Source organism: Neophocaena asiaeorientalis, unplaced genomic scaffold (genome assembly GCF_003031525.2).
Source record: "Neophocaena asiaeorientalis asiaeorientalis breed wild unplaced genomic scaffold, Neophocaena_asiaeorientalis_V1.1 scaffold147, whole genome shotgun sequence".
Classification (NCBI taxonomy): Eukaryota; Metazoa; Chordata; class Mammalia; order Artiodactyla; family Phocoenidae; genus Neophocaena; species Neophocaena asiaeorientalis.
Window position 1 is genome coordinate 3,739,928 of NW_020173758.1, and position 12,243 is coordinate 3,752,170.

The following is a 12,243-nucleotide window of genomic DNA, read 5'->3' on the forward strand; positions in this document are numbered from 1 at the left end:
CACTTTACCAGTATTATCACACTAAAAATATTGGATATCAACAAAGCATCAAGAATTAAAGTTATTTTAAGATTTTTGTGCTTTGGGGGGAGGGGAACAATGTATACATCTTACATACCTCAGTAGCAAACTGTTGCAATCCACCAATATTAATTGGTCCCTCTTCAGTGGCATATAAATTGCATCCACCTACACAAAGATCAGAAGTTGGACATACCATTCCACAGGTCAGACCAAGTGGGTTATCAGAAAAAATCATCTTAGCAGCTCCATAATAGTTCTGCAAAAATAAAATAAAATAAAATTTTCTTATGTAACAATGTACCTTTTAAACATTCAAATTATGACCTATTTTTTTCTATTAGATTATTGGATTGAAATCAAGATATGTATAAGATGCAGAGGTTATAATACTGTTTACCATCATCAGGAGCTATAAAGCAATTATTAGCAAAGTAATATATAGGAGTATTCAATATACATCATATTAATAAATGAATAATTTTGGTAGTCAAAATTTAAAATATGAATGTTCTGTAACTATTTTTCTTTCACAAGGCATCTAACTCTATTCTGCTATAAATATTTATTTTCAGTTTTAACAAAGATTAGTTAGGTAGATTGCTTGAACAAGCTTTAAAATCTAAACCTTAAGAAAAAAAAAAAAGATTATGCTCAGGTTATCCAGGTTATCCTCCATTTAACCAAATTAAAAGCAACCAGGGCTCTATTTCCCTTCATTTCTTCTGGCCTGTCCATGGATACTATGTACTGTGACACTCTTTGTTGACTATCCTCCTTCAGTAACATCCTATTAACCAAATATGCAGACGAAACTCATTATACAGGACTAAACCTTAACAAGTTCATCCCTAATCGCTCCCTTCTACACATTTGACTATTATAGATTAGCTTAGAATCCTTTACGTTTCATTAAGAATTTCTAGGGACTTCCCCGGTGGCGCAGTGGTTAAGAATCCGCCTGCCAATACAGGGGACACGGGTTCGATCCCTGGTCCAGTAAGATCCCACATGCCGCAGAGCAACTAAGCCCGTGCACCACAACTACTGAGCCTGCGCTCTAGAGCCCGTTAGCCACAACAACTTTATTCCACGCGCCTAGAGCCCATGCTCCACAACATGAGAAGCCACCACAACGAGAAGCCCACGCACCGCAACAAAGAGTGGCCCTCACTCGCCACAACTAGAGAAAGCCTGCGGGCAGCAATGAAGACCCAATGCAGCCATAAATTAATTAATTAATTAATTAATAATTTTTTTAAAAAGAATTTTTGGACTAAAAAGAGAATTGCCATATGACCCAGCAATCCCACTACTGGGCATATACCCTGAGAAAACCATGAGTCATGTACCACAATGTTCACTGCAGCACTATTTACAATAGCCAGGACATGGAAGCAACGTTAAGTGTCCATCGACAGATGAATGGATAAAGAAGATGTGGCACATGTATACAATGGAATATTAATTACTCTGCCAGAAAAAGAAACAAAATTGAGTTATTTGTAGTGAGGTGGATGGACCTAGAGTCTGTCATACAGAGTGAAGTCAGAAAGAGAAAAACAAATACTGTATGCTAACACATATATATGGAATCTAAAAAATAAAATTGTTTTGATGAACCTCGGGGCAGGACAGGAATAAAGACACAGATGTAGAGAATGGACTTGAGGACACAGGGAGGGGGAAGGGTAAGCTGCAACGAAGTGAGAGAGTAACATTGACATATATACATTACCAAATGTAAAATAGATAGTTAGCAGGAAGCAGCTGCATAGCACAGGGAGATCAGCTTGGTGCCTTGTGACCACCTAGAGGGGTGGGATAAGGAGGGTGGGAGGGAGATGCAAGAGGGAGGGGATATGGGGATACACCTATGCGTATAGCTGATTCACTTTGTTATACAGCAGAAACTAACACAACATTGTAAAGCAATTATACTCCAATAAAGATGTTAAAAAAAATTATTTTTGGAACCCGACTTGTTCATAAATTATACAACTACATCATCATTTACTAAATAATAAATAATAAGTTGAATATTTCAGAAGAATGTTTTCCTCTAATGAAAATTAAAATATTGGGCTTGACCAGTATTCCTCAAAGCTGTCAAGTATTTTACCAAAACTAAGGAAAATTTTGAGAAGCTGTAACAGTCAAGAGGTCCCTAAGGAGATGTGACAACTAAATGTAATCTGTTATTTTGGACAGGATCCTGGATCAGAAAAAGGGCATGAGGTGAAAACAAAGGAAATCTGAAGAAACTATAAACTTTAGTTAATAATAATATATTAATAATGCTTCATTAATTGTAATAAATGTACTATACAATGTTAGATGTTAATAGTAGGTGAAACTTTGTATGGAAATTCTCTGTACCATCTTCACAATTTTTTAATAAATATAAAAATATTCTAAAAATACTTTTTAAAAAAGAGATGGTAGAACGTATTTAACAGTATGAAACAAATGCATTTATTTTTCTTTTGGCTTTTGTTTAAAGTACTTTTGAAGGTCTTCGAAAACAATACATTGCTTCCATAACTAACTTCAATCATAAATACAAATTCCTATATAAAATACTGATGATAATAAACAACAACAATCATCTTTACTATTTATTGACTCTTTACTATATTTCTAGAACTTTACCAGGTCTTTATTTAAGTTTTAACACCAGTCATCTTATATAAGATGTCCAGCACTAAATAAAAAATTTCTAGGCATAAGAAAAGACAGAACTAAATCCCTGATAATCAGAAAAACAAATAAATAAATGAAGCAGACCCCAAAGTGATCCAGAAAGTAAAGTTAGCAGATGAAAACTTTAAATTAATTTTAATAAAAATTCAGTCTAAAAAGACACACAAAATAGATGAAACAATAAAAATATAATTAGAATATTGTAATCTGTTAAAAAAGAATCAAACTGACATTCCATAACTGAGTAAAACACTTTAAAATAGATCTAAATGCATGGTTTTAACAGCATTCATGGTGGTTTAACAATATTTCTCTTATTCTCAGATCTGTCTCTCCACTCCATTTCTGTGCTTACCACCTTATTTCAGGCCCTCAAATCTCTGTCTGGGAAAAGGAAATCATTGTGCACTGTTGGTGGGAATGTTAACTGATGTAGCCACTGTGGAAAACAGTATGGAGGTTCCTCAAAAAACCAAAAACAGAACTACCATGTGGTTCAGCCATTCCACTCCTAGGCATATATATGAAGAAAATGAAAACACTATTCGAAGGATTACATGCACCCCATGTTCATAGCAGCATTATTTACAAAAGTTGGGATGTGGAGGCAACTAGGATATCCATCGACGGATGAATGGATAAAGAAGACATAGTATACAATGGAGTATTGCTCAATGGAGTATTGGTCTTCTTAGAAACCAACAGTCACAATTGACACATGTAAATGTTTCTTCAGTACACTTGGAACCCGAATGACTTTTTGGCCAACCCAATATGTTCAACTGATTTTTTTTTTTTTTTTTTTTTTTTGGTACGCGGGCCTCTCACTGTTGTGGCCTCTCCCGTTGCGGAGCACAGGCTCCGGACGCGCAGGCTCAGCGGCCATGGCTCACGGGCCCAGCCACTCCGCGGCATGTGGGATCTTCCCAGACCGGGGCACGAACCCGTGTCCCCTGCATCGGCAGGCGGACTCTCAACCACTGTGCCACCAGGGAAGCCCCAACTGATTTTTAAAAGGGTTCCAAGACAATTCAATAGGTAAAGAACATTCTCTTCAACAAGTGATACTGTAATAACCAAATTCCACATGCAAAAGGATTAAGTTGAAACTCTACCTTACACTGTACATAAAAGTTAACTAACAATGGATGATAGATCTAAATTTTAGAGCTAAATTTATAAAGCTCTTAGAAGACAACATTGGAGCAAATCTTCATGACCTTGGATTAGGCAATGGTTTTTAGATATGACAACAATGCACAAGCAACAGCAAAAATACAGATAAATTGGATTTCATCAAAATTAAAAGGATGCCATCAGAAAAGTTAAAAGAAAACCAGAACAGGAGAAAACCATACATGATAAGAAATTTGCATCTTGAATATGTGAAGAATATCTACAACTCACTAATAACAAACAAATAGCCAATTAAAACGAGCAAAGTATTAGTATAAACATTTCTCCAGAAACATACAAATGGCCAAAAAGCATAAGAAATGACACTCAACATCATCTGTCAGAGAAATGCTAGCCAAAATGACAATGAAATATCACTTCTCACCTGCTTAGTGGGCTATAGTTGAAAAGACATACAGTGAAAAGTGTTGGCAAAGATGTGAAGAAATTGGAACTCTCATAAGCTACTGATGGGATTGGAAAATGATGTAGCTGCTTTAAAAAATAGTTTGGCAGTTCCTCATAAGTTTTAAAAGTAAAGTTACCATGAGATTCAGCAATTTCACTCTTCGGTGTACACCCAAGAAAATTCACAACATATATCTATGTAAAACTTTGTACACTAATGTCCATGGCAGTATTATTCCTAATGGCTAAAATGAAAACAACTCAACTGATCATCAACTGATGAAAGGCTAAAAAAAAATGTTGTATATCCATATAATCGACGTTATTTGGCACTAAAAAGTAATGAAGTAATGATAAATGCTACGACATGGCTGAACCTTGAAAATATTATGCTAAGTGAAAGAAGCCATTCACAAAAGACTATACATTATATGATTCCATTTATAGAAAATATGTAGAATAGGCAAAATTAAAGAGACAAAGCAGATTGATAATTGCCTATGACTGGGAATCTGAAAAGAAATGGAAAACAGCTGCTAATGGGTATACAGTTTCATTTGGGGATGATAAAAATATGCTCAATTTGATTGTGGTAACGATTGTAACTCTGCAAATTTATTCACAATCACTGAACTGTGCACTTTACATTGGCAAATTGTATGGGATATGAATTATATCTCAATAAAGTTGTTATTTTAAAAAGTACACTTACAGGACTGGGAATTATATAGGCAATGTGTAAGGCAATAAAAAAATCATTCTTGTAGAAAATAAAATTTTTTTATAAAGGGATATTTGAATAATACTGCTAAATTAGATGCAAAACTGGACAATATCCTAGAAGGCAACAAAACATCATTTTTGGAGTTATATTTTCTACTGAATGGAAATAATTTGCATCTCTACTATACACAAATCTCAAAGTAAAGATGTAAATTTGCAGTCTAAAATTTTAATTAATGTTACAAATTAATAGTTTTTTTTCCTAAAAATTAAATAATACTTAGGTGTCACCTTGTATTTACTTACAAAATGCTTTAGTATGATAATGGTAAACAAATACAGACTTATCTCATTGGTCGTTGGTCTGGTTTTGGATAATTTTGCCTAATAGTGGTAAACATTAAACAAACTGTTCATAATGAACAGTTACGAGCTTAAAATTAATTGGTCTACTCCTAAGCAAACTTCTTTAGTTCCTACTTAAACCCATTGATCCACTAACTCAGCACCTGCAATTAAGCAAGCAGTTAATCACTGCCGAGAAAATCTCAAAGTCATTGTCAGTATTCTTTCCTCATCTTACTTGACACATCAGGAACATGTGACATGATTGATTAACAAATATTTACTGACTCACTGACTAAAAAATCCTATTGCATAATTAGAAGTTTTTATAATATAAAAAGAGTATCATAGCAAAAAATGTCAATTGCAGATAACTTTTAAGGATAGTTGAGGAAAAAACAATGCAGAAAGAATATAATCTACTTAAACACCTAAGGATCTTTCCATAAGAATACTGATTGTTTTATGAGCCCCAAATTAGTTTCAAGACTGCACATAAAATAATCACAGAAGAGAAAGAGATACATATTTTTTTAAATGCAACAAATAAAACATTTAAAATTACACTTATGGCTCATGATATGCTACCGCTGTCAAACTTACTAGGGCCTGATCTATCACAGCCTATCATTGACAATAAAACTGTCTAGTAATTTTTCAGCACTCTCATAACTCCAAGTGTAACCATTACATCAAAATAAAATTATAGGAGGCTATAAAATTTTTTTTAAATTAATAAGAATTACTGAATGTTTCTTAAATTAAAAAATCACCATGACAATTTTATTTTAAGGCAAATTTACGTTCCCTGATATCAAAATGATTTGCTATCGGAGTAAGAAGTCATTTCAGGCTAAGGTTTAGAACCAGTTTTAAAATTGGTGGCATTCAAAATGACTCTGGAGGTGACAGACCTAAGAGATGAGAGGGAATGTGATACAGTCATTGTAGACTGAAATGAGTAAATAATCAGAAAAGTTCAAAATATGTCTTGGCATAATGACTTGGCAGTTTGGCTAGAGTAGTTCATTCATCCACTTAGGAAATGATGATTAGGAGATATATTTGGAAAATGTGTTTGGACCAAATTATGGAGAATCTTCACTGTCAACTTAAGGGTTTGGTATTTAATTGAAGTTTTTTAATAGAAGGGTGCCAGTACTAAGGGACTAACTAGGAAGACTACTGTGTAGATGATGTGGAAATTCTCAGAAAGGGAGTGGAATTACAGGGAATTTGAAGAAGAAACAATTTAAACCTAAAAAACGGAAAGCATTGGCATATATCACAGAATATAGAAACATGGTTTTGAAAATGGGCTAAGCCAACATTAAGCACCTATTCAGAAGTCACATTTGCAATCGACCTCTTACAATTAATTTTGAAGAAACGGTAGATAACTCCATGTGTAGAGATATGGGTACTCAGAGTCAAAGACATTCAGAAACCTGTTAGAATGGGAACACTTCCTCAACTCTTCCCATCAAGAACGTCAAGATCAATATCAATTATTTCTCTCATAGTAAGTGGGAAGATTTCTTGAGCCCTCCTTCTAAACTAGTTTTGACTCCTATTCTGTGAGCTCTTAAACCTTTCTAAAAGTAAAGGCTATAAAATTTAAATTTAGTAGGGTACTTTAAAGACAACCCAGCAGTCTCCTTCTAGAAAATACACAACCACTTCAACTGGTTTCTTCATGTTATTCAGTCACAAGTATTTTAGTCTTCTACTGTGTGAAAGAAAAAATGTACAGGGCTATGTTAGGAGGGAAAGAAAATAAATATCTGATCTTTTGTGCACAGATTTATTTTATATATAAAGGATGATGACTTTTCCCTTCTTTAAACAAAAATCTAAAAGACAAAAATGATGTTTGATATGTTTGCTGTTTTTATCTCAACACAAAAGAACAGGCGTTGACTGTTATGTGATCCATTAACTTACCCAGTGTCTTCTCGGTGCTGAATTTTCTATTACTCATTGGGATTTTTAAAGCATATTCTAAGGAACAACTTATGCCATTTACGTGAGTTAATTTTAAGATAACTTCAACTTTTATTCTTTGTTTTTCATTTTAAAGTTATAGCTTGAAACTTCATTAGTGTCATCCCTCTACAATTTAATGATTTTTAAAGTCATTATCAAGAAACACGAAAAACTCACAAGCCAGCTATTCTCTCATATGGTATAACTATTTTAACAAATAGTTCTATCATATTCAGGCCTTCATGTCACTACAGCATTATCAATACAGCTGGTGGATTTATTTTAAAGTGTTCTTCCTTCTTCCAATGAGTGTTTTCACAGATGGAAGCACCCTTCCAAGATAAACTCCAATCTGTTGCATTTAAAAAATACTTGGGCTAAACTTCAATAAGTTTGCATGTGTGAGAAGGGTGAATTAACATTACTTGTATTTCTGGATTGAGCTATATAATGGTGAGTGTCATGATGTACATTAGTTGAATAGAAAATATCTCTAGTAGCACATACAAAAGTATAGGCAAAGGACATCTCTCTGGCACTCACCATCCCTCAATAAACAATCTATGTATCTTCACATATTTGGCAAAGGAGAGGTAGGGATATATCACGAACAGAATACACAAAAATTCCCGCCCTCACAGTACTCAAATTCTTGTAGAGACAAATAGAGATGGAAGAATAGATTTGGATGTTTTTATTCTGAAAATCCTCCCTTCATACCACATACACTAAATTTTACAAAATTTTTACATGAGTGTAGACTTTAGAACTATGAATTTATTTTAGTCTCACTTAATGCGTAAGGAAATTAAAAAAATCATTCTTGTAGAAAATAAAGTTTTTATCTGACCTTGAGATGCTAAACTAGAAAACACACATTCAAGTGCACGCACGCACACGTGCGCACGCGCACACACACACACACACACACACACACACACGGGCTTCTGAGCCATATGCTCCTGGATTTGAATCATGCTTATACCATATGATTGGAGGAAAATGTAATATCTCTCAGCCTCAGTTTCATCACCTAAGAAATACAGATCAAAATTCCTTCTTAATTAGTCATATTTATGTTAAATATTGTTTAAATACTTGACAGAGATAAGATGCCTAGTACATTATGGAGCATAGGGCAGATTTAATGAATTTAAGTCCCCACCCCTTCCCCTAGGCTTTTTCTCCCTAAAAAAGTTTTCTTAACATGTTAATTCTAAGAGTTTAAGATTTTAACACTTATTAAAGAAAACTCATGTTAGGAAGTAGAAGACAGTAAAAAAAGAGCAAAAAGTACAGAAAGAAAAATTATCATCAATCTACTAGGTCATAAAAAAGAAATGACATGGAGGCATGTAAGTAGAGGCATAATAATTTATATACATTATAGAAATGTAAAAATGTCACTTCTACTTCTCCAATTTTCTGCACCCTATCCACCTTTCTCTATTAAATTGACCTGAGAACATATAATATTACCCAACTTAGTTAAGATAACTTAGTGTGTATGTGTACATGTACTCAATTCACTAATCATCAAGTATTTATGAACATCCACTCTGTGAGAGGCCTTTTGGTAAGCACTAGATACGCGTGAAGAATCAGTATTTTTGCTCTAGATTGTTCTGGTTAAATGGAATACAATTATCTATACCAATATCCACCCTATTCATACCATATATCATTGTTCAAATAACATTTCTTTAAAAAGCTTTATCAATTTTTCACCATTTTCCAACCAGAAGCATAATGCAGGTATGTCCTTTCTTTGCACTACACCTTTTCAACCACTGTATTTGTTAATGTAAATTTACGATAGTTGTATATTTTTCTGATCTGTCTTTTATTAATTTTTTAAAATTTCAGAAACCATGTCTAATCTATAATCTTTGCCTCTAAGCAAGCAGTAGAATATTAGAAACTCAATTGATTAGCATTTATCTTTTAATATCAAAAATAAACATTTAGGTAAAATTCAAAAAGTGTAAAGTACTTCACAGATTTGAATGATCATTTTAAAGTAAATAATGTGAATATCTGTTGTAAAAACTAACAAGCCCACTTTATCCAGAGAAAATAATAAAATGTACAATAGATTTTGTAAGAAATTTACAAAGGTATAATCGTTTTCATTCTTAGAGAGAGATTAAGAAGCACAGAAATAAACAATAGAACATAAGATTATTTCATTTAGTGTATGCTAGAGTTCGCATATAGTAGTTTACCATAATTCATGATATACTTTCTTCAAGGAGATAGGATGCCTTTCTACATCTAAACTGCAATGCAAATATAGAAACACATATGTTAGAGTCATGATCATAATGTTAGAATGATCATTAAAGCTAAGAAAAAAATGTAAAAGTAGAAATCTACAAGTATCATTTATAAATATTACATAACTTGAAAGCAAATAGAAATATTTTAATTTGAGAAATTATTGAAGGTGAAGTAAAATTAACATTGATAGAATCCCCTATTTATAAACTACATAAAAATGCTAAAAGATTTTTCTCTAATTTTATATTATAAATTTTATTTTTTACTGAGATTATTTTTCCTTACAACCCAACTAAACTGTACATCCTTTTAAAAGTAACCAGAATTATGGCTTAAATATGATTCTTTATACTTAAACAAAAATGTACACACATTCTATACTAAAAGGGCATTTGGTGTCTAAAAGTTTGAAGGAGAAATTTAGTATCTGGATGTATTGTTGCATTTCATATGTCCCTCTCTTCTGAAAGACTTTACACTAAAAACAAAGCTATATCATATGAGCTGCCTACTCAGCAAATAATTGAGAATTGTGTCATCTCGGATATAATTTAAATATACTGGTTACTAATATTTGCTACAAAAAGAAAAACTGTGGAGGTTTTGTTGTTGTTTCTCTGTTCTTTAAAATCTTTTGTTACTGAAAAGGGCAAAAAAGTACAAGTCAATCAAGTTTTTGGCCAAGTTTTAAAAATAAATTTATATTTTCAATAACAAATATATATAATAGCTAAATTAACAAAAAACCTGAAGGTAAGAAAGAGCTCAAATAATCTCACTCCAAATCATCTTACCCCAAACAAGATTTAAAACAACAAACTCAGTGACCGTTGTTGAACATCATATATATGATAATAACTTAACAGAATTTTACTACTTATGATATTAGAACTAGACTATAATTTAACACTCCTATTTTCTTCTATTCAAGCAAAATAAAGTCACACTATTTTATGAAGGTTTACTCTTTACTGACAGAAATGAGAGATTTCTTAACTGACAGGGTGTTTTGGTGTCTACCATAGTGTCTTATATATGGCTCATAAAACCAGCTGTCAGTTACAATCTGTACAGTGGGTACAAATAGATTTATCAGAAAAGTCTCCTTTCCAAGTGCATTAATTTAAACCCAAACTACTTTCAAAATTGTAATTAGTTTTGATTATAACAATTTACTTAAAAATCTTCAATTTATCAAAGTACTTGTCTAAAAATGAAACCCAAGTTTCTTTAAGATGACGTCTACTGTGTTATACATTTTGCCCACTCTTCAATATATTAATACTACTTATAAAACTCTGTCAGGATAGCAAATGTGTTACTTATTTAGCTCTTTATATTTTAATAATGACTTATAAATATACATACTTCATTCATATAAATAGCGTAGTGTGATGCAAACAAAAGCACACTCGACAAGGAAAAGCATACTCAAGAAAATCCAGTTACATTATCAAGTGGTTCTGTGATCTGGGATAAATCATTTAACCTTGCTGGATTTCAAATTTCTTCGCCATATAATGGGATGGTTAGTTAGATTAAAATTCCATTTGTCTAGATTCTGTTACACTGAATTTTACTTATTAATAATGACAAATATTCTAAGTAGTACTTCATGTGTTTATATAGATTTTTCTTTGTCTTGATTATACTAAAGAAAAAAGCCATAATTCCAGTTTAATTTACATATACATATATAGACTATAAATCATTGTTCTGTTTAAAAAGAATTAATTTTTAAAATATATTTACAGTAGCATATGTTTAAATGTTTCCAAACATACACACAACCACAGTGTGGCTTTACCTGTCTCATATAAAATTGGTTTCATATGTACAATGAATATCTTTTCTCATTTAGTTATATTACTTTTAGATTTTATATTGCTCATATTTTATAATGGATTGACTAATAATGCTTTGTGTTATAGGTTTTCAGAACTAAATGTTAATTTTTTGAAGCAAATACAAAGAAAAGTAGTTAATGTTACCTATGTTGGCTGTGATTAAAAGTAAAAATGTAACCTTTTAAAGGTCCAAAGACATATATTATAAAACAGAAACAGGACAGACTTTGCATAAGCATTAATGATTCAATAGACAATTTAACATCCATCTATCTTTTCCAGCACAATGCATTAGAAAAGAGGGGACATTTTGACAATAATATAGTCCTTTGTCTTTAGCAGTAGTAAATTTAGCATTCTACCATTTGCTAGACTCAAAACTGAGAGGCTATGTATTAAAGGCTGAATTCCAGAAAATTTAATGTTATACCAACTGATAAATGAATAAGGTAAGATAAGCATACATTTGCATTAATAAATTTAAATTATTATATTAGAGTCCAAACACAGTGTTCAATAATTATTTTGTAGAGCATCTTTCCATTTCATAAAACTAATTTTACATGTTGAGAAAAGTCAGGATATTCTGAAAATAAATATACTATCAGGGGAATAAATATAGAATTAAGTATATGATAGATGTGGCATTTCAGAATAGTGGGAAATGTATTATTCAACAGATTTGGAACTATTAGTTATTTAGAAAAAAAAAGGCTGAATTTTTCTCTCATCCTTTATACCAAAATAAAAACTC

At 32.1% G+C, this 12,243-nt stretch overlaps 1 protein-coding gene across 2 annotated transcripts in view; it reads right to left on the minus strand.

Moving 5' to 3' along the window:
- Positions 1–12,243, minus strand: part of DPYD (dihydropyrimidine dehydrogenase) — a 793,614-nt gene that overhangs the window by 580,922 nt on the left and 200,449 nt on the right. For both annotated transcript variants that reach the window (XM_024751225.1, XM_024751226.1), the window contains exon 5: positions 119–280. In XM_024751225.1, coding sequence (XP_024606993.1) covers positions 119–280 — 162 coding nt within the window. The remainder of the gene's footprint in view (positions 1–118; positions 281–12,243) is intronic.